This window comes from Arvicanthis niloticus, chromosome 11 (genome assembly GCF_011762505.2).
Source record: "Arvicanthis niloticus isolate mArvNil1 chromosome 11, mArvNil1.pat.X, whole genome shotgun sequence".
Taxonomy (NCBI): Eukaryota; Metazoa; Chordata; class Mammalia; order Rodentia; family Muridae; genus Arvicanthis; species Arvicanthis niloticus.
The window spans coordinates 11,366,321-11,390,160 of NC_047668.1; the positions used below are offsets into that span (position 1 = coordinate 11,366,321).

General features: G+C 39.3%; 1 protein-coding gene across 2 annotated transcripts in view; it reads right to left on the minus strand.

Annotated features, from left to right (window-relative positions):
• The window catches only part of Ttc6 (tetratricopeptide repeat domain 6), a 204,124-nt gene that overhangs the window by 136,515 nt on the left and 43,769 nt on the right, over nucleotides 1-23,840 (minus strand). For both annotated transcript variants that reach the window (XM_076941850.1, XM_034514438.2), the window contains exon 3: nucleotides 245-358. In XM_076941850.1, the coding sequence (XP_076797965.1) occupies nucleotides 245-358 (114 nt within the window). The remainder of the gene's footprint in view (nucleotides 1-244; nucleotides 359-23,840) is intronic.

Here is a 23,840-nt window from a genome sequence, read left to right on the forward strand (position 1 = left end):
CATTCATTCATTCTCTTTCTCCACCAAAAGGGAGTTTGGCCTCACTCAAAACAGTTTCTGAGAGCTGGGAGTTTCTGGACAAGGGAGCCAGAGGCCCATACAGCTTTGGGTTAGGTGCTGAAACTGAAATGTACTGTAAAGCAAGTTAGAGGAGACCATTGTTAATCCTCTGCAATTGTTCAGTCAACAAACGACACACTATTTCTTTAATTCAGGGAAAGAAGATTGACACTAGAGATGTTACCACAATCGGCCGCTCCTTAATATCTGTCAGGAACTTTTTCTCTTCCTCCACCTGGGGTACTTCAAGTTGTGCCTGAGATGGTCTGAGGTACATTTGTTCCATCAAAGAAATATCCTTAAGACAAAAGAAAACAAAGTAATGTCAGCTTATAAGACCATTTAAATGCATGCATTATCTAATATGGCAGTGTTAGCCAATTAGAATAGTAAACATCAAATGCATAAGAGAACTATAAAATATTCAGTAACAATATTCAATGAATGAGAAAAGGATTTGTAAAAACATGAAAATATTTTTGTGTGGATGGGCATGGTGGTACATGCCCTTAATCCCAGCACTCAGAAAGCATAGGCAGGCAGATCTCTGAGTCGGACATCAACCTGATCTTCATAGTGAGTTCCAGGTCATACAGGGCTATATAGTGAGACCTTATACACACATATATACACACATATATACACACACACTCAAGTTTATTCCACTTCAGGACTTTTAAATTGTTGACCTTTTTAAATAGATGATCAAATTTAATAAGACAATTATGTAATACTGTATCAACTACATATAAAATACTGCCATTTAAGCAGGTACTGTGAAGCATTATATAAGAAACTAAAAATCAAATCTAAAATTCAACCCAAGAAAAACCAAAAATAAATACAAATACATTTTAGTAACAACTGATTGGCATTTCCAGGGTCACTTTTACCATTACTGATGCTTGTTACAGTGACCAGGACTCTAGTTAGCTGTGGCCATAAGAAGACATTAAAGTGAAGGGCAATAAACCAGGAATTAAGAGACCTTGGTTATGTGTAAACTATAAGTCCCCATATCTGACATCACCAGGCAAATTAGTCTGTTTGCTTTTACCTCAGTTTTATTGCCCAGGCACTCAACTATATGGCTTTTCAAGGCCCCCTTTCTCCTCTAGCTTGCTTAGTAATATCAACAGCACACTCTAAAAACTTCTAGACACAAAACATTCAGGAAGTCTTGTCACCATGAAAAGGAACAAACTTATGAATGATGGAGGTAGAGGAAAAATAAACATACTCAAAGGAACAAAAAATATTTAAAAAAAAAAAAAATCAAAGAAGAAAACTTCCCCAGTCTAACTAAGCAGGTATCTATGAAGGTACAAGAAGCAAGTGGCACGCCAAATGCACTAGATCAGAAAAAAATTCACCAGGACACACAATAATCAAAATACTGAGTATAAAAAAATCATCAGAGAGAGAGAGAGAGATTAAAAGCTACAAGGAAAAAAAGCCAAGTCATATATAAAGGCAGGCACAAAAGAATAACACTGGACTTTTAAATGGAGACTCTGAAAGACAAAAGAAAGAAAGAAAGAAAGAAAGAAAGAAAGAAAGAAAGAAAGAAAGAAAGAAAGCCTAGATTAACTATCAGTCACAATCATCCAAAAATTAATCAATTCCTCTCTACCAATACAGCTCTAAAAAAGGCACTAAAAGGAAAACTTCAATCTGAAAAGGTCAATCACACCCAAGAAGACACAGTGAATAACCAATCTGAGAATAATAAATAAAAAGTGGGCACCAACCATAAGAACAAAATAACAGGAATCAATAAATATTGCTCATCGACAGTTATCAGTGCTAATGGTTTCAGTTACTCTATAAAGAGACACAGACTAACAATCGGGGTTAGAAAAGAGAATGCTTCTTTCTGCTGCATCCAAGAAACACCCCTCACTATCAGGAAAAGATAGCACTTTTGGGAAAAGGATGGATCAAGGTGTTGCAAGCAAATGTGCCCAAGAAGCAGGCGGGTGTAGCAATTTCAATCTCTTGACAAAGTTGAGTTCAAATCAAAACTAATCAGAAGATACATGAAAGGACACTACACACTCATCAAAGAAAAAAAATCCACCCAGAGGATGTTGCCGTTCCTCAGGAAGCTAGGAATAGATCCACTTCAAGATCCACCACTCTTGGGTGTAGCCAAGAGACTCTAAAGCCTATTACACAGATCCGTGTCCAACCATGTTCCTCGCTGCTCTACTCATAATAGCCAGAAACTGGAAACAGCCTAGATGTCCATCAGTTGATAAATGAGTAATGAAAATGTGGTACATTCACACAATGGAGTATCATTCAGAAATTCATGAAATTCACAGATAAATGGATAGCACTAGAAAAAAAAATCATCCGGACTTCCGGTCTGGGCCGGAGCACTGAGCAGATCACCAGAGGCAGCTCTGCACCCAACCTCACAAAACCCACAGGAAGCCGGCTCCCAGAAGCTCTAATCTTAGCAGTATCTCAGGTAAGGAAACAGCAACACTCACCTCAAACAGGGAGTAACCAGGACATACAGGGACCCAGGAATTCACTCCTGGCCTGGAGCACTGGTACCTTCCTGTCTGGGCCCTAGCACGAAGCAGATCCCAGGAGGCAGCTCTGCACCCAACTTCACAAAACCCAGAGGAGGCAGAGCTCCCAGGAGCTCTAACCCGAGCAATATCTCAGGTAAAACAGGGAGTAACCGAGACCCACAGGGACCCAGGAATTCACTCCTGGCCCTGAGCACTGGTTCCTTCCTGTCTCCGCCTAAGCACTGAGCCAATCTTGGGCCTCAGCTCTAACCCCAGCAGCAACACCCATCCCAAACATTTCTGACCAAGATAATAGGAAAGATAGGCTCCAGTCAGAGACAGCTCAGGTAGCACCAAGGAGATCCAGATAGCGAAAGGCAAGCACAAGAACACAAGCATCAGCAACCCAGGGTACTCGGCATCATCAGAATCTAGTTCTCCCACATTAGGAAGTCCTGAATTCCTCATATCACCAGGAAAGCATGAGTCAGATCTAAAATCACTTCTAATGACGATGATAGACAACTTTAAGAAGGACATAAATAACACCGTCAAAGAAATTGAGGAGAACACAGGTAAACAGGTGGAAGCCCTTAAAGAGGAAACACAAAAATCCCTTAAAGAATTACAAGAGAACAGAAACAAACAGGTGAAGGAATTGAACAAAACCATCCAGGACTTAAAAATGGAAGTAGAAACAATCAAGAAATCACAAAGGAAGACTACCCTGGAGATAGAAAACCTAGGAAAGAAATCAGGAGTCATAGATGCAAGTGTCACCAACAGAATACAAGACATAGAAGAGAGAATCTCAGGTGCAGAAGATACCATAGAAAATATTGACACTACTGTCAAAGAAAACGCAAAATGCAAAAACTTGTTAACAAAAGACATCCAGGAAATCCAGGACACAATGAGAAGACCAAACCTAAGGATAATAGGTATAGAAGAGAGTGAGTATTCCCATCTTAAAAGTCCAATAAATATCTTCAACAAAATTATAGAAGAAAACTTCCCTAACCTAAAGAACAAGATGCCCATAATCATACAAGAAGCCTACAGAATGCCAAATAGACTAGACCAGAAAAGAAATACCTCCCATCACATAATAATCAAAACACACAAATGCACAAAACAAAGAAAAATTTTAAAAGCATTAAGGGAAAAAGGCCAAGTAACATATAAAGGCAGACCTATTAGAATTACACCAGACTTCTCACCAGATACTATAAAAGTCAGAAGATCCTGGACAGATGTCATACAGACCCTAAGAGAATATAAATGCCAGCCCAAGATACTATACCCTGCAAAACTTTCAATTACCATAGATGGAGAAACCAAGATATTCCATGACAAAACCAAATTTACACAACATCTTTCCACAAACCCAGCACTACAAAGGATAATAGCAGGAAAGCTCCAATACAAGGAGGGCAATTATACCCCAGAAAGAGCAAGAAAGTAATCCTCTTCCCACGAACCCGAAAGAAGATAACCCCACAAACAATGCCTCCACTATTAACAAAAATAACAGGAAGCAACAATCACTGTCCTTAATATCTCTTAACATCAGTGGACTCAATTCCCCAATAAAAAGACATAGGCTAACAGACTGGATACATAAACAGGACCCAGCATTTTGCTGCATACAGGAAACCCACCTCGGTAACAAAGACAGACACTACCTTAGAGTAAAAGGCTGGAGAAGAATTTTTCAAGCAAATGGTCCTAAGAAACAAGCTGGAGTAGCCATTCTAATATTGAATAAAATCAACTTTCAACTTAAAGCTATCAAAAAGGACAAGGAAAGACATCTCATACTCGTCAAAGGAAAAGTCAACCAACATGAACTCTAATTCTGAACATATCTGTGCCAAATGCAAGAGCACCCACTTTCATAAAAGAAACCTTATTAAAGCTCAAAGCACACATTGCACCTCACACAATAATAGTGGGAGACTTCAACACCCCACTCTCAGCAATGGACAGATCAAGGAAACAGAAACTAAACAGAGATACAGTGAAACTAACAGAAGTTATGAACCAAATATATTTAACAGATATCTATAGATTATTTCATCCTAAAACAAAAGAATATACCTTCTTCTCAGCACCTCATGGTACCTTCTCCAAAATAGACCATATAATTGGTCACAAAACAGACCTCAATAGATACAAAAAAAATTGAAATAATCCCCTGCATCCTATCAGATCACCATGGTCTAAGGCTGGTCTTCAATAACGACAAAGACAATGGAAAGCCCACACTCACATGGAAATTGAACAATACTCTACTCAATGATAATGTGGTCAGGGAAGAAATAAAGAAAGAAATTAAAGACACATTTACACAATGGAGTACCAATCAGCTGTTAAAAACAATAAATTCATGAAATTCTTAGGCAAATGGATGAAACTAGAAAATATCATCCTGAGTGAGGTAACCCAATCACAAAAGAGCATACATGGTATGCACTCAAAGTGGATATTAGCCCAAAAGCTCACAATACCTAAGACACAATGCATAGACCACATGAAACTCAAGAGGAGGAAGGAAGACCAAAGTATGGGTGCTTTGGTCTGTTTTAGAAGGAGTATCAAAATACTCAACCAGAGCTCCCAGGGTCTAAACCTGGAGCCTGAGAACACAAAGGGAGGGACTCATAGCTCCACCTGTATAGGTAATTGAGGGTGGCCTTGTTATGCATCATTGGAAGTGGAGGGCCATGGTCCCCAAAAATTTGGATTCCCTAGTGTTGGGGAATGCGAGAGCAGAGAGGCAGGATTAGGAGGATGGTAGGAGCACACCCTCATAAAAATAGGAAGATGGGGTATGGGATAAGAAGTTTAGGTGGAGAATGGAAGAGGAGATAACATTGGAAGGTAAATACGTAAAATATCCAATAAAAAAAAAAAAAAAAACAGACGCCAGGTGGTGGTGGCACACGCCTTTAATCCCAGCACTTGGGAGGCAGAGGCAGGCGGATTTCTGAGTTCGAGGCCAGCCTGGTCTACAGAGTGAGTTCCAGGACAGCCAGGGCTACACAGAAAAAACAAAAAGACAAAAAAACAAAAAAACAAAAAAACAAAAAAAAACAAACAAACAAAAAAAGATAATGGGTCTGGCAAAAAAAAAAAAAGTTTACTTATTTCAAATTATTTTCAAAAGATTCCAGGAGATGCTTATTGGCAAGATCTTATTTTAAGCTCTTCACAAAAGAATTTATGTCTCTGTTTAATATTCTTAAGACAGATGCAGATCCTAATTTCCCTCAACAATTAATTGACAAAAGAGGAGTAATTTTACAAAAAGTAGGAGAAGCTATCATTAATCGATATGTTATATAGATTGATTAATTGTTAGCTGTTTTATAATAGTCCTTTGATAAAAGAGATTATTAATAAAGATTTATATTTCTTTAAATAGTGTCTTCATGACTTTCTGAAGGTGGAAGGAGCGGCTGTTGGCGCTTCTGCCCTGATTTTACAAGAACTCTGAAAAATTGGCTCTAAAAACAAAAGAGGGGAAACTGTACCCCCAGAATGAGTTTCCCAAAAATACTCTCCATCATGCCTTGCTCACTTTTAACTTTCTAAAACTGAAAGCTCATGGCAAATCTGCCGCTGACTGCCTCTGGCATCACTGAGACCAATAAAAACTATGCCACAGCTATGTGGAAGGACCCTCTTACCCTTAAATGGAATGGCCAGGACCCAGTTCTCACATGGGGCCGAGGATTGATATGCCTGTTTGATACCACAGAAGGCACAGCTAAATGGCCACCAAAAAGATTAATGAAATAAATAGATACCCCTATAAAACCAGGCCCAATTTTAAATAAGATGAATAATAACTGACATCCAGGGAAGAGAAATCTCCCTGAGAATTTCCTTCTTTTTCCTTTCCAGGTAAAAATGAATCACCCATGATGTCTGCTGTTAGGAGTTCTAATCCTGTTGCTGGCCTCCAGACTTATACTACTCAGACCTTCGATGGGCCTTTGACAAGGACATCAAACAGCTAGAGACTGACATCACTAATCTGAAGAAATCCCTCGTTTCACTGTCTGAAGTGATCTTCAAAAATTGCAAAGGACTTGATTTTCTCTTTTACAATAGAAAAGACTGTGTACAGCTCTAGACTGTGTACAGCCCTTAAAGAAGAATGTTGCTTTTACATAGACAAAACAGGGATGATTAAAGAGAGCATGAAAAAAACCAGAGAAGGTCTTGAGAAAAGACAAAGAGAGAAAGAGAAAGATGAGAGCTGGTACAAGAATTGGTTTCCAACCTCTCCATGGTTGTCAACCCTACTTCCTTCCATCTTGGGACCATTAATTGGGTTACTTTTCTTATTTCCTTTGGTCCCTGGGCCTTAAATAGGTTGACTAACTTTGTGAAACAACAGATAGATAATCTGATAGCAAAATCTAGTCAGATACATTATCATAAGTTAGGTATGGAGGACCATGAGACTCAAGATGAGGTTGTTATTCTATCCAGGGTGTTCCCAAATCCCATCTCCACCCAACCTAAAAGAGGGGACTTCTGCCCCTAGACCAAGCAGAGAGGGGTCACCCAGAACCCCCTCTGATTGGCGATCTGAATTCTTGCTTATGCTGAGAGGCTAAGCACCGCAAGGGAATATAAATAAAAGTTAAAAATATATTTCTGGGTTCCCTGAGGGACAAGCCTGACTGCATAGGGGCTGATGTCAAAAGTATCCCCTCTCCAGGAAAAAGACATCAGGTCGGGTATGGCCCTCATGCCTCACTGGGCAACTACAAGAGGACCGGAGCCATTACAAGGTCCCCTTTAATTACTGAAGATCAGGCCTCTATCAAGATTAGAGTCGCCATGGCCCTTCTATAATTGGAGAAGGAAGGAGATTTCAGGGGCAGCCATGCTTATACACTGAAGGCCTAAAATCAGCCATAAGCCTAAAATCAGCAATAGGCCTGACATACATGCCTGCTAACACAAAGTCTTGGATCTCTGTGGAAAAACACTGAAACAGATGGCTATAAGCTATTGTAAACAGGCACCTTTTGTGGAAATTTACCAGCCTGAGTAGTCATAGACCTTGTAAATAGGCAGCCTTGTCAGATAGTACCAACTTAGATAAGGACAAGTGAATCATATGCAGAGTCATAGTAACCTGTCCCCTGAACCTTCACCCAGTTGATACCCTGTTCTGAAAGATATCTGTACTCCCCCTGAACACCTATGCTCCTGTGTCATCCCCTTCCCCACATCCTGCATTTTTGTGTTTACAACCCCTGTGTTGAAAAGTAAAAATTATGATTTGATAATAAAAAATTGAAAAAAATCATCCTGAATGAGGTAATTGAAACCCATCAAGACAGTGTATGTTTTCTCTTATGTGCAGACATTTAACTTTTAAGTTTTCAAAATGTGTACTACAATCTGAATGAGCACAGAGGTTAGGTACCTAGAAAGCCACTAGGGGCAGGAGAGGTTTTTCTCCTGGAAGGGGAAATGGAATACAGTAATAGGAAGCCAGGAAGTGGTGATATACGCCTTTAATCCCAGCACTTGGGAGGCAGAGGCAGATGGATCCCTGTGAGTTCAAGGCCAGCCTGTTCTACAGGGTGAGTTCCAGGACATTCAGGGCTCCACAGAGAAACCTTTTCTTGAAAGGAAAAAAAGAAAAGAAACAAACAATAGAATGTAGTGCTATGGAGAGGCAAAGGGAAAGAAACCAGCATAAGAGGGTGACATATGGTAAGGAATTGGGTGAGAAGGGTAAAGGAGGGAATACGGGGGAAGAAAACTAACACTAAAGGACATTTGAAAAGCCATAAGGAAACCTAGCATTGTGGAAGCTTCCTAAAATCTGTACATATCTGAAAGGAATCTAAACAGAATTACCAAACAATAGGGGACACAATGACCCAACCAGACATCTTATACCACCAAGTAAAACCTGTGCCAGAAACGGGTTGCATCTTGCTCAGTCATTGAACAAAGAGGGCCCACAGAAACTCCCAAACATCACAGACCACTCCAAAGGATACTGGTTGCTCTCCACAACTGGATGGTAAGACCCTATTATTTAAGACAATGCTTACCTATGTCATCAAACAGAGAAGTCAGTGCCTAACTGGCTGACTGGCATTCAGTGTACTTGGAGGAGGTACTTTTCACACTTCCAAAGGAGAAAGGGATCATCAGTATCACCCAGATGCAAACCCTGTCACCTACAACAGTGAACTGTCTGCAAGATACATGGGTACAATGGTGGCACAGATCTTATGGGAGAAACCGTCCACTTTTTGATTGGATTTATGGCCCACTCCATGAGGTGCGTCTCCAGTTGTGGAGAACATCCTCACACTGCTAATGTGGCCAAAAACCTGAGATGAGATAGGTCATGGGCCTGTGAGGAAACCTACTACTATTGTTCTGCTAAAGGGACATGGCAATGAAATGGCTCCTGGTGACATACTCTACACCAGTGCCTCACTTGACCAGGGTCAGAGAAGACCCTTCGTGCGGTGCATAGGAATTAACAGGCACTCACTATTGGACAATGTAGAGAATGAGAGACTTTGGAGTACTCGGCCCTAAATGGGATTTATTCATCAAGCCTCTGAAGCCTCAAAGCTCAGGGATCTGTGTGGGAGAGGAAGCAGAAAGATTTTAAGACTCGGGGTGATGGATGACTCCAAGGAAACAGGGTCATCCAGACACAACAGGATAGATGTACAGTTGAACTGGTGGAGACTGGCAGCAGGGCTTTAGGCCAGGTGGCATCTAAGCACTAAGGAGGGGAAGTTGACATAGGATCCCACCCAACCCTAACCAAGAAGTTACCTAAAACTGACACCCAATAGCAAAGGAGAAATCAGGTTTTCCAACAGTCTCACTGAGTATATTAAACAGGCTTCAGGTGCCATGCCCAGGAGAAGCTGGATAATACTTAGTGAACTCAATGACATTGTTACATTTTGTTTTGTTTTGGCACATTTTGGTCTTATTGGTCTTTTGATTGCTTATTTTGATTTTTGGTTTTTGTGGGTTTTGTGGGACATTTTGCGGGGATTTTTTTTTTTTTTTTTTTTTTTTGCTTTTTTTTTTTGTTTTTGTTCGTTTGTTTGTTTAAAGAAAGAAAAAGATAATATGAAGCTGGGTGTGGATGAGGATGAAGAGGAATTAGGAGAGGGGAAAACATGATCAGTGCATGAAGAATAGTTTTTCAGTTAAAAGAAAAGAAGGTAAAATACAATGGGAATCGCCACAGCTTTATAATGGGTATTCTAGCTGTACAGAGATGCACTGACACGTGCAGGTTTTATATATGGTCAATCTTGCTGTGTTTTTAATGTAAAGCTCATTACAGTAAAGTTTTAATCCAGAAAAACACTGCTAATTGAAAGATGCCAGCTATCCCAAGTAATATATTGCATGGCTCTGTTTACTTGCATATCCAGAGTAGGTAAGTACATGGAGACAGAAAGCCAACAAGGGGCAGCTGGAGGATGGGGGAGACAGAAAAGAAAGGGAATGACTAATGATGCAAAATGTCTTCTGAGTGTCTTCTGGTTTGGAAATGATTTCATACACAAATGAAGTGTTCAACACTTCGTTTTTTAAATCCTAGATTTGTTTAGTTTTTGCTAACACAGTAAAAATTACTGTAACAAATTACTGTAACAATATATCCAGGCGAGGCAAGAGGACATAGTAAGATCCTGGCTCAATAAACAAACAAGCAAACAAACAATTTATTAACCACAAGAGTTTTGTTGGTAATAGATGGAAATTTTAGAGATAAAAACACACAAATGGAAGTTAATGAGCAAGTTTCACACAACACTGAGAAATGCATAGCTTTGAAAGGCAGCATGAGCCTGTAATCCCAGATACTGGAGAGTCTGAGGCAGGAAGACAGGAGGGCCTCTCTGGGCTACAGAGTGAGCTCAGGACCAGTATGTGCAATTTATTAAAACCCTGTCTCAAATTCAGAAGGTGGAAAGGGCATTAGGGACAGAAGTCAGTGTGTCGAGCGCTTGTCTAGCATGCACAAGATGCACATGGCCCTAAGATCAAGCTCAAAAAAAAAAAAAAAAAGAAAGAAAGAAAGAAAGAGCGAAAGAATGAACATACAAATATATTGGTTTTTAAGCCATAGCAAACCCATAAGCCCGGCCCTCATAGGAGTGCTGAAGCAGGAGCATCATGAATTCAAGGCCAGCCCAGGGCTACAGAGTGAGTTTGAAAGACAGCCTGGACTCCACAGAGAGATCCTATCTCAAAAAAGTCATTAATTTGTAAGTCAAATAAATTATAGTCTCAAGTGAAAAAAATCACTCATGGAAGGAAGTATGGTAAAGTAGTGTTGAGTGTGTGAGCGCTGTTTGGGGTTTTAAATATTTCTTCAGTCAAGCAATAACTGAATTCTCTGAACTCCAGTTTTATAACATAGGGATAATATTGATACATACCTCATGTTTATGGGAGACAGACAACACATGCAAACAGAGAACGCCAGAGAGCTAATAAATGTTACCATTTACATTAAAAATCAAAGTAAAGATGCCTATATTACTATCAATACTTGGTTTTATACTGGAAGTTTTAAATGTAAAACAACCCAACTATGTAAGTATAGAAAATGGAGTAACCACATATCAGTGGCTATAATTATAACCTAGACCCAAAAAATAATCTATAGAAAATGATTAGGTTAGGAATTAAATGAATCCTTAGACGCCAAATGTGGCCCTTTAGAAAACTAGAAGAGCTATAAAAAGCAACAAAAATTAAAATGAAATGAAATAATGAAATTTTCATTGAAATGGCATTTTGAGGGCAAGGGCAACAAGGAATCTTTTTAACTACCACTTGCGAAACACTGTCTTGAGTCAAAAAAAATATGGAAGTATATGCTCACAAGAAAGGAAAAAAACAAAAGAAAATCATTAAGTACACGCAGCATTCTGTTTAACATGCGTGAACTTTATTTTATATCATCTCTGAGTCACTGACTGTAACTAACCAGGACAGTGGTGCTGCATCTACAAGGTCTGGAAGTGCACTGAACACACCTTACAATTCTGTAAGTAACGGAAAGCCTTCGAGACTGAGAGAGGGCCAGCTTCACAGTCCTCGCTATGGTTTCCATTTGTTCCACCACAGAAGGTGCTGCCTGCGGTGTCTGAGGCTGTAGACAACAGTGTTGAGAGCTAGTCGGAAGAATGACTGAATGTCCCAGGCCGTGACACCCGCAAACGGTGTCATGTCTTCAAAGCAAATCAAGCAAGCACAGGGTCTTCCAGGGTAATCTGATGCAGGTAGGTGGCCCAGTAGCACAGCAGCCGCAGTTTGCTCTGGCCTTTGAGGCTGGCTCTGTACTTCTTCAGTCATCAGCCAGAGGGTGTATGAAAACAGGAAAACCCAAGACACATATTCCATGCCATGAAATTCATCTTCTCTCCAAATGACAGTGTCAACGTGAGCCAAGCTATAATCCTAACCCAGGCCTTCCTAGGGTCTCATCAGTATTTCCCTAGAGTATACCACCTTCAATTAAACTACCCTGAAGTTCAGAATTCAGGAAAGGAGGAAAAGACACTTAATGACCCTAAATAGGGACTTGTCCACACAGGTTTGAAAATACCCTGATTTGCATTACAGTCCCTTGCTTCCTGCAGGTGCAAACCTGATGGCACTGGCCAGCAGAATTCTACTTGAAGGCACAGGAATGTGTCAGGACCACTTGGTTGTTTTCCCAACTTTTACTTTTTTTTTTCTTAGTTAAATATTTTATATGATTATTGTAAATGATTTGACCCTAAATTCAATAGACCTGCCAGTACTGAAAAATATTTCTAACAAAACAGAAACTTAATGGTTGTTACATAAGTGTAAACATCTAAACTGCTACAGTATCTGTTTATAATTATACAAGGCATCTTCTCCATTAAGTCCTTAAATCTTTTAAAAAAGATTCAGTATTTCTAGAAACACAGTACTACTATATTTCAAATAAGATGGAATATCTCTTTGGTAAGTACCCCTTACTACAGAATTATATATACTCTGTGTTTAGGAAAAAAAACAGTATATTGAGTTTTTTATAAAACAGATTGTTTAAAACAGAAAATCTGAAGCATGTCCTAAGTAGCTTAAACTGTCAACTTGACACAACTCAGACTGTCCTATAACCAGGTCTGTGGGAGTTTACTGTTAATTGTTACGGGAGAGCCCACCAAACTATGGGCGGCACTATTCCCTAGGCACACCATTCCCTAGACAGACAAGCCTAGGCTGCTTGAGAAAGTTAACTAAGCATGGGCCTGATAGCTAGCCAACCAACAACATTGTACCATGATTTCTGCCTCTAGGTTCCTGCTTGAGTTCTTGAACTCTCCCAATGACAGACTATCACCTATGAGTCGAAGTAAAGCCTTGCCTGGCCTACATTGCTTTGGATTATAGTATTTGTCAATGACACCAGAAAAAGAAATTATCAGAAAAAATATTTCAAGAATATGACAGCTTCTCAGGCTGGGCAAAGCTCCATTCTTCGCTCACTGTCATCAGCATGGGAAAAGACAATACATCTGGCTTTCTCTTCCGGAAACCTATGAAGAAATTTGACTCAAAAACAAAAGAAATCATAATAATAATGAAACTGCTAAAAGAATGAGGATGGCAAAGACAGGTCTTCCTGGAAACAAAAATTACATAATTATTCGATATTACAATTTATCGACACTATTTATATGAAAGCAAATTGCTGTAGCACTGACCTTAAGTCCCCTTCATCTTAAGATAATTCAGACTTTGCAGAGGTGGGGAGTCCTATACAACAGTACTAACAAATAAAATCTGCTTAAAGAAAAAAATAAAAGGAAGAAAAAAACTTGAGCAAAGGTAGCTGCCTTTCTCTCATAGGCTATGGCATTTCTTATGTCAGTATGGCATTCCTTTTGCATTAAGTAGCAAGTATTCAGGGAATGGTGTCCTGTTAGCTCTGTGAGCAGCCCTGTGTTACAGCACTTCAGTGAGGAATGCAGGAGAAGTACAAGGACAGACGGCAAGGCTCCTCCCCTGAGAAGAAGCAGGAAAGCTAGAGATAAAAATAACAGACGAGATGGTTTCCAGACTGCACCACAAGTACATTTAATCAAGCCTAAGTATTACGCACAGGCTCCAAGTTCAATCCTCATATAAATCCAGTTTATATACAAATATGAGGACTATAAATAACAGAGAATGTACCTGTTCCTATTGTGCCAATGGAAAATTAATTTGGGGACAAGTTGGGTTCTTGGAGTGGGAGAGAAGAGAAAAATGGAGCATGGCTGTTGTTCCATACCTTAATATAGAACATGTGAAAATACTTGTGTGTCTAACAATTCTGAAAACTCGGATACCTCTTGCTTACCTGGTCACAGTACTCTATGAAAGTGAAGGTTTTTCCAACTGGAGTTGTGACTTAGTGACTGAGGAACTGCTGGTGATGTTTGAGGCCTCGGGTCCTATCTCCACCCCAGGACTACCAACACCCTGTCTCAAGATACATAGATAGTTTTGTGGGATGAAGCCCTTGTTACTTGTCCCCAGTAGCACAAAACAACAGCAGCAACAGTGACAAAGAAGATGTCAGGATGCATAGATGATTTTGTGGAACAAAGGGTCTGTGAAATATTGCCCAGTGCCAGCCGCTGCCAACCATGGTCTTCCTAACACTTCAGTCTTTTCCAGAATGTAACAGTTTAAATTATTCAACAAATTGCCTTTTTACAGTTTCTTTCTTTTATATATATATATATATATATATATATATATATATATATATATATATATATATAAAATATATATATGTAAATATATAAATAAATATGTCTAAATTGGAGGTGTATTATTTCATGTAGGTTTTGTGAGTCATGAATCTGGAAACAGCTTAGCTGGGTGGTTGTGGAGATATATATATATATATATATATCTGGCACATAGTAACTTTTGGGTGGTAGTACAGCGTTCTAATTCAACCTTGTGACAGGGAAGGTAAAAACATGTCTATATTTTTCCAAAATAACACTATATCTGAAAGTGATTCAGTTTTTGCTATTTCTGAGTCAAATAATAAATATAATTAGTTCCCTTAAATACATTCTATTTTTTTAATGCAAAAAAAAGTTATCTGAAAATTTGAATTAAACATGAAGAAGCTAACCACTGTATAACAAAAAACAGTTGTAATACAACCTGTAGATCTTATTCCCAAGGATTCTGGGAGCTGTCATTCAAGGTGGTTCCCAAGGACACTCAACTCCTGAGTAGGCTCCGCCTAAGTGAGCAAGGCTATGTTATGTAATCTATCAACAGACACAGGGATGTGCAGCTACACCATAAAACTCAAGGTAACTTCCGCCTTTCTCTCTTACAACACCTGTTCCTGGGAGAGCCATCTGGCATGTCATCAGGGCAATTACACAGTCCTGTGATGAGGAATTACAACAAATTTCTGGCCTTGTGATTTAGATATCCTGGAAGCAGATTCTTCAGTTTTAGTAAAGATTTCTAATAACAAGGACTCCAGACAAGACCTAGACCCAATCCATCAGAAGTGTGGGGTCACCACCACCCAGCTAAGCTGTTTCCAGATTCATGACCCACAAAACCTGCATGAAATAATACATGTTTAATTTTTTAAGCTGTCTAAGCTTTGTTTATACTTATTTCTCAGAAATACTGAGAAGAGTAGAGGGAGATGAAATTTCAGTCAGGATGTATTATATAAAAGAAAAATAAGTGTGTGTGTGTGTGTGTGTGTGTGTGTGTGTGTTGTTGTTGTTGTTGTTGTTGTTTAGAAACATCATTATTGAAGTAGTTGGTGACAGAATCTTTAGATAAAATGAGTATGTGTGTTAACAATATACACTTGGAAAGATTTCACATATCCTTCATCCTACAAAATCATCTATACATCTTGAAGTCTTCCTGTCATTCCTGCTGTTGTTGTTCTGTGCTACAGGGGACAGTAACACGCTAGGCTAGCTTTTCATACGTAACTTAGACCCAAGGACCCTGAAATCAGATCACTTAATATCTCATTATTTATCAACACCTTTAAGTAACACAGTTCTTGAAGGACTTCTGAAGTATTTGCAAAATCTTCAGAATTCAAGAGATTACTAGAAGTAAAACATTCCTATGCCAAGAACATGATTCTTGACCTTATTAAACTAGCCAAATGAGAACAAAATTCTTACTCTTTCAGTTACACGAATCGTGCATGAGATTTTATGCAATGTATGTGTCTTCCTTAGATAAGATAAAGATTAATTAAGATCCATGAAAGTTAATTATCAGCACTAAGTTTTACTTTCTGCATACTAAGTTCCATATTCTCTGAACTTTTGTCCTACAAAGTTGAGAGAATAAGTGATAAATTTTGAAAAGAATTTATTTAAAACATTCTTTTGGGCTTCCTATGATTTAATAACATAAATAAATGCTCCAAAAATAATATTCAGAGCTCCAAAAGCAAGCACATTTTTTGTTTACTTCGTTCAACAAATATTTATTTATAAAGGAACTACTAAGTCCAAGGAATTATGTAAAGTGATTTGAAGCATAAAAAGGCAAAAGAAAAATAATCTTGCCTCCACATTTTATGGTCTACAAACAAATTCAATATTTTAATCCTTATAAAAACAGAAAAAAAATAGACTCAACTCTGATCACTTAGTCACCATCAAAACGAACATATATATTAGTGGTTAGATAAATAATAATATGCTACCAAATGAATTGTTGCCCAAAGGGGACCCATGGAAATCCTGTAGGTGTTAGATTTCCTTTAGAAGCAATAAGATAAACTTTAAAGTCACCAAGAGACTAGAATAATCCTGTATTGCACAGCTTTTTTGAAAGGTAATTAATCTCACTTGAAGGAATGTGTTTCCACTTGTTTTCCAAATAGATACAGAGGTAACAATGTGCTATTTCTGAGTCTTAAGATCAAGCCAGCTTATGTGCCACCATGATAAATACAGGCTTTTGAAATCATAGGTTTCAGGAAGGAAACATATATGGATGATCCTAGTCATATGTTGGTCCCGGGGGAATATATTAAACAAACGTGATGGAGCCATAATAGTCTTTAACTGATTCACTATGCACAAATAAGACAAGTGAGCAAAGAGGCATGATAAAGCACTCTAAATTAGCTGATACTAACTATATGCTTAGCTTTAATTAACAACTTGACACAGTAGAGTCATTTGGGAAAAAAGAGTCTTAATGAGGGATTGCCTAATTGGGTTGGCCTGTGAATGGTTTTAATTTTGTTAACTGACGTGGGAGGACCCAGTCCAGTGTGGGTGGCACCATTCCCTAGGAAAGGGGTTCTGAACTATCTGAGAGTAGAGTAATCAAGTACAAGAAAAGGAAGCAATGCCATTCTCTGCTATTTTAAGTTCATGCCTTGACTCACCTACAATGACAAACTGTAACTAGAATTGTAAAGTAAAACAAATTGCTTTCTCCCCTAAGGCACTTTTTGTCAGGGTATTTCATCCTCAACAGTAGTAGCAGCAATAGAACTAGGGTACCAGTCAATCTATGATGTGAGAAATGCTATTTAAAGCCACTGGGCTTTGGGAGTTCTTTTGTTATATAGTATTAGCTGGCTTATGTAACTACTGAAGGAAGACAAAAGACAAGATAATAAAATGACAAAATCAAATTATGAGGGTCATTCTGTACTCTGTGCTATCTGTGGTTTGGATTTAAATGTTACCCTGTATCAATAGAGATCTTGTGTAAAGCAAATTATAAGTGTCTGGTAAAAAAAAAAAAAATAGTTTTACTAGGGGTAAGGCATAGGATATAGGCAAATGCTGATGAAGGCCTAACCTAAGACACAAATAACAGAAATAAGGACTCAAAGAATATTCCTCAATAGTCCCTATTCATCATTGTTTAAGGGTTGTCATAAAGAGAAATATTTAATTAAAATAAATTTCAAGTTTTTAAATATAAGGGAGAATCCATCTTCAATAAACTGGAATTTAGGGGTGTTGAGAAATATCTGGCCGGGCGGTTGTGGCGCACGCCTTTAATCCCAGCATTTGGGAGGCAGAGGCAGGCGGATTTCTGAGTTCGAGGCCAGCCTGGTCTACAGAGTGAGTTCCAGGACAGCCAGGGCTACGCAGAAAAACCCTGTCTCAAAAAACAAGAGAGAGAGAGAGAGAGAGAGAGAGAGAGAGAGAGAGAGAGAGAGAGAGAGAGAGAGAGAGACAGAGGAATATCTGGAAAAGTTTGATGGAACAGAACTCCCTAAATCTTATTTTCAAGAATATTGAGGACCACTTGGTTGACATTCCAGAGAATAGAGGAATTAGTCATGATGAGAGACCCTCACAAGGAAGCCTGGGTCATAGCAAAGGAGACAGTGGGACAGCTCTTCAGCAGTCGCTCCCACGGCCTTCTTCCCACAGCATTTCTACTTAGCATTTATGAGGTTAGCACTCACACTGTGAAATGTGCTTCTAGGATCACCCACCCTAGTTATTCACAGACTTCAGTAAGCTGGCTCACTCTGATGTTCTTCTCTGGAGTCCCGAGGAGCCAGCTGCAAACACCAGAAGGAAGCATCTCCCCTCAGGATCGCTCCTCTCTTCTTGCCTCCCAGGTCTCACTCATCACCAGACCAGCACTTAGGAGGCAGAGGCAGGAGGATTTCTGAGTCCCAGGCCAGCCTGGTCTACAGAGTGAGTTCCAGGACAGCCAGGGCTACACGGAGAAACCCTGTCTCCAAAAACAAAACAAACAAACAGAAAAAAATAAGTGATATTGTCTATTTCCAAAAAAAATTTAACTCACTCTCAAAGGTTAGATACCTGATGAAAGAGAGAAGATACACTATGAAAGCTGTCAAATATTACACCCCTGTATGCCAGGCCTAAGTGAACATTTTATGACAATTTCTCAATAAAGCCACATGGTAGTGGTCACTATTAGTCTCATCTTACATAGTAAAACAAACCAACCAAGAAAATTTAAGAGAGGTGGGCAAGGAGAAGGAGTCATGGCCTTCAGTTACCGACTACAAAGAGAACCAATTACATAGCCAAGTCCCTCATCAATGCTCATGCATAAAATATTGGAGGTAGGAAGTGTCACTCCAGTGTTTCTGAGTGTTTTGTGTTCCTTGGGAATCTGTAGTCTTATTCCATTATCCTTTGCTGTTCCCTGTTTAAAGTCTTCGGGGACCTCTGTGCACATGAGTCATGATGAATTAATCAGCGTTAGTAATTAGGAAAATAAAAATTGAGAACAGGGATATTGCATGCCTTTATTACCAATATAGCAGAAAGTTCAAGGAAACAAACACTCATTTCAATGTGGCACAAAGGCAGTTCTGTCAGGAAAGACAGAACGGACTGATGTCGTGCTTATAAAGTCGAACACTGAAGGCACCTCATTATGGCACCATAGCAAAACAGCAACACAAAAGTGAAACGCCACGGCATGCTTTTTAAAGTGCTAGAAATAGCTGAAAATTCAAATTTAAAATTAAGTGCCAGGTAATAGGAGACATCATTTTTTTTATATTTGTGTGTGTTGTTCTTTGCTCTCTGGAGCACTCAGCTTTCCCACTCTGGTGATATATTTATCATCTTATGTTTTTTAAGGGTCTGTCTTCACAGTATCACAATTCACAAATCTATCTGAACATTATTCTTGCTTTTCCTGGCTAAATATGAGACTGATACGGCACAGAAGCAAGTGTTTTAGCATTTAGTGGGGACCAGGGTGACAGTGGCAGTAACATTTAATGTTACTTGATAAGAGAGAGAGCAGACACACTATGAAAGCTGTCAAATATTACACCCCTGTATGCCAGGCCTAAGTGAACATTTTATGACAATTTCTCAATAAAGCCACATGGTAGTGGTCACTATTAGTCTCATCTTACATAGTAAAACAAACCAACCAAGAAAATTTAAGAGACAAGACCAAGAAAATTTAAGAACGCCGGGCGGTGGTGGCACACGCCTTTAATCCCAGCACTTGGGAGGCAGAGGCAGGCGGATTTCTGAGTTCGAGGCCAGCCTGGTCTACACAGTGAGTTCCAGGACAGCCAGGGCTACACAGAGAAACCCTGTCTCGAAAATTTAAGAACAATCAGAATATCACATTGTCACACTTATTCATGTGGCAAGAAAGTCATACAGTTCAGAGATCGCTGAAGGAAGAAGTTAAAATGGAAAACTCCATGTCTGGGAAGCTGGCTCTGTGACAGACTGCCTCCCTAGCAAACAAAGGCCCTAGGAAAATCAACGGATCATAATCAATGATAAAACCTAAAACTATTCCCTGTGAACCAGAAAACATTTCAAAGATGCAAGCCTGTGGTGTAGCTATATTTCTAGAAAGAGTATAATTTAGACAAATTTAACTTGTCTCTGTATTCCAACTACCTATTTTGTAAGTTCATGGGATTAAATGTTATGAGGTAAAATTTAAAAAGAAAAATTCCAGAGTTGCTGTACCTTGTATAACAAGTTTCGGTGCCAAATTTATTTTCCTAGTCTAGTGCTTAATAGTCTCTGGGTTAAAAGAGAATCTGAAAAAGCACATGTAGAAGAAACGTGTCTAAGTGTCTTAACCAGTTTTAACCGTAAGAAGACAATGCTCCTCCCATTGTGAACAAATGCATGAAAGGAAGTTTACTTTGGATGAGATTTAATAAGAACCTCAAGATGTATTCTACAAGACAATTATTTATTTTTGCGACTTACTATTGCAATTCATGTAGTGAGTCACCAGTGTATAAATGAATAAATAAAAGGGCCCATTAAAAATAACAACAAACATGGCTAAGCTGACAAGAGAGTGTCATGTAAATATTTTCTTATTATTTTTACCAACAACTCTGAAAAGTAACTATTTCTTACCAAAAAACAACTAAAAAGCCAGAAGAAAAACAGGCCTTATAGTTCCTTGTATAAAACCTCAGAAAGGTTTAGGAATCAGAGACCCCAAACTCCAAGGATGAGTGGGCAACCAGGACCAGGAAACAGCCTCCATCATTGTCCCCTCTGAGCAACCAAGTAGTTTCTCTCCCGCCCCAGAACAGGAACCAATACTTTGACATAAAGCAAGAAGCTAAAAATGAGACCTCCCCTAAAACATTACTAAATTTTATACATGCAGCCACAGACATCAGAAGACAGAATTTTCAAAATTCAGGTAAAGTGATTAACATTCTAGAATTCTACCACCAGCCAAGCTATTATTTTAAGAGAAATTAAATAATAAAATTTTCAGATATGAAAATCTAACACACCTATATACAACACACACACACATACACACACACACTTCCCATATCTCCTGCCTTCCCAGTAGATTGGAAATGAGGAAGATACAGAGATAATTAACACATGAAGTCAGATACTAGACCCAAGCTAACTAAGTAGCAGAGGCCAGAGAACATTCAAACCTGACTGAGACCAAAGGCTCTAGAAAAAAATGTCTAAGAAAGAACAGGAGAGATTGCCTAATATATCCAGATGCGCTCAGAAGACAGTTACACTTGCCTTCAGTGACAAATCAGTGATGTGCACATAAGAAACCAAATAACAGAAGAAAAACTTTGCAATCATGGATCCAGAAGGAAAAGCAATTGTTTGAGAAATTAAAAGTTCCCCACAACATCTGCCTAACTACAATACCTCAAACTCAAAAAATTCAAACTCACTATATTTGAAAGGTGAGAAAGTCTGTGCACCCTGGCAAAGGGGTTGAGCTGGAGCAAAGATGACAAACTGTCAGACTCCATAATGGGAGAACAATAGACTGGTGCAGAAAGAGAAGCTAGCAGCCCCGGCATGTGGTGTTGCATACCTGCAAGCCCAGCACAGGAGGCTGAGGAGGAGAATCACCAGCTTAAGGCCAGCTCAGGATACACAATGAGACCTTGCCTCAACATGTTCCCAGAAAGAAAAGGATGGGAATGAAAAACCTATCAGCAACAGTATATGACACAGAAATATGAAGTGATATATAAATTGCAACAGCTAACCTTTAGAAAAGCAGCTATCTACAGGAGGCAAGAGGCAACAGGAAGAGGGGAAATTTAACAAGGAGTTTAACAAGGAGCTGTTTGTATACACCAAGTACTATATCAACTGTCCAAACAATGTTTATGTATTACTTTGACCAAGATTAGAATATAAAATATAACAAAACATAAACACCACGAAAACATTAGGAACATTAAGTCTACTGCCGCTCATGGTGTCTCCAATCATTCTCTCCTCCCTCTGTAGGTTTTCTTTCCCACAGCACATAGAAGTGGAATGGGAGACCGGCAGGAGGAACCAGGAAGACAAGAAGATCATAAAAGCAAAGTATAGATAAGAATGCCATCAGGAGGTCCATACGCTTCATACACTAACTCTCAAAATAATGAATGATAAGGGAAAAGCAATCTCCTTCATCTTGTTCCTCTGAAATTTTTCTAACACAGCCAGAGTAGCTCTGATGTATTCTGTGAGCTGGTCCTCTGTCAATCCTCAATCTGCTAATACACGTTAAGTTTGAACCATACGAACAAATTCATTTTATAACCTGCAAACTCGGTAACTTCATATGTGGCTCGACTTAATGGCTTGCCGTCATCACTCCCAGATTCTGAGGCCGTCACTCAAATGTCTCTTGCTGTCCTGTATTTTGCAGCCTGCTCTGTAGCCACAGCCCCCTGATGTAGTTCAGATGTGCAGCTGTGGCATTGTTCCCACCAGCCAATAGAGGTAATGCCTCCAGAGTGCCCCTTCTACAATACGAGTCCTACTGTCTCTCAGAGCACTGTCAGAACCAAGACGGACTTCCTTCCCACTACCGTGTGCTACCCATGCCACCTCCCTCCAGCTTCTGCACACTTGGCCTGAACCCAGCACTGTTTCAATCTAAATCTATAGAGATGTTTCTCCTACCTCGACGTACATATGAGAGATCACACCCCTCTAATGGTCACACCTTCAAAGCATCTAATAACCACTAATTGTAGGAAATTTCAATATTTTTAACAATGATCCAGAAATTAATCATGATGTTCAGGGTTTTCTACGCCAAAAAGCTGACAATGTTAACTTAAGTTTCAGATGGGACAATGACAGTAAACTCTAGCCGGGTTATAAACCGTAATGACAACAGAGAAAGAACAGGTGAGAAGCAGGGAGAAGAGGGTCTGGAGGAAATTAGCTTCGCAAAATACAATGAATCTGTGGGCAGAAAACCAGTCTCCATTTTCCACAAGAAGAAGAAAAAATGGCTAGGGCTGGCCTTTAAAGCTGATCTTAGAGGATGTGTGGACACAATATTAGCACTTCTATTTGTTTTCTGAAGAACTGTCATTAACTTTTAAAAGTTGTCCAACCAGTTCTCAAACCTGTGCCCCTTCCAACAAACGCTTAATTAGTTTTGGATCTTTGTTTAAACTGACAGCTGTGGTTCAAAAAATCCCCCAAGGTCATCATTAGAGTTTGCATCTTAAAATAATCAAATGGCCTAAAGGTTTTCTGTGGTTCTGAGGTTGTTATTCTTCATTTTGATTTGCAAAGGAACTAGTCTATAGCTCTATGCCCCAAATATGCCTTATTCAAATACAAAAATATTTTCACAGCATCTGAGCCAATAAGAACAGAACATGGAAAAAGCAGTTATTCCTGCCCATTCACTGTGCAGGTATCTTCTGATCTCAGGGCCTGGCGAGGAGTTGGGGAAGCAGAAGCTAAGCAAAGAGGCCTGAAGCCTTGTCAGCCTCGGCCTGAGGTTGGAGGGGAGCTCCAACTTTCCCATAGGACGGCTTCCAGGGCCCTGGCTCTGAGGCTATTTACCCTCACTTTACAAATAATATTGCCAGATTTATTTATCTAGCTTCTACGCCTGGGGCAGAACAGAAATAAGATATTAGGAGGAGAAGCTGTGGGAGACGAGCTACTTGCAGCATACTGAATCATAATGGGAAGGAGGAAACAGATTTTTTTTTTTTAAAGAGAGAGGAAACAAAAGAATTCGAAGCACAGCTGAATGAAGGGGTGAGGCACACACACACAGAGACACACACATACACCACATGTTACTCTCCAATAAGACCCTGGAGTATCACTCCATACTGTAGACTAGCATAAAGAAGTGATAACCTCGGGCAGTGTGGCACACGCCTTTAATCCCAGCACTTGGGAGGCAGAGGCAGGCAGATTT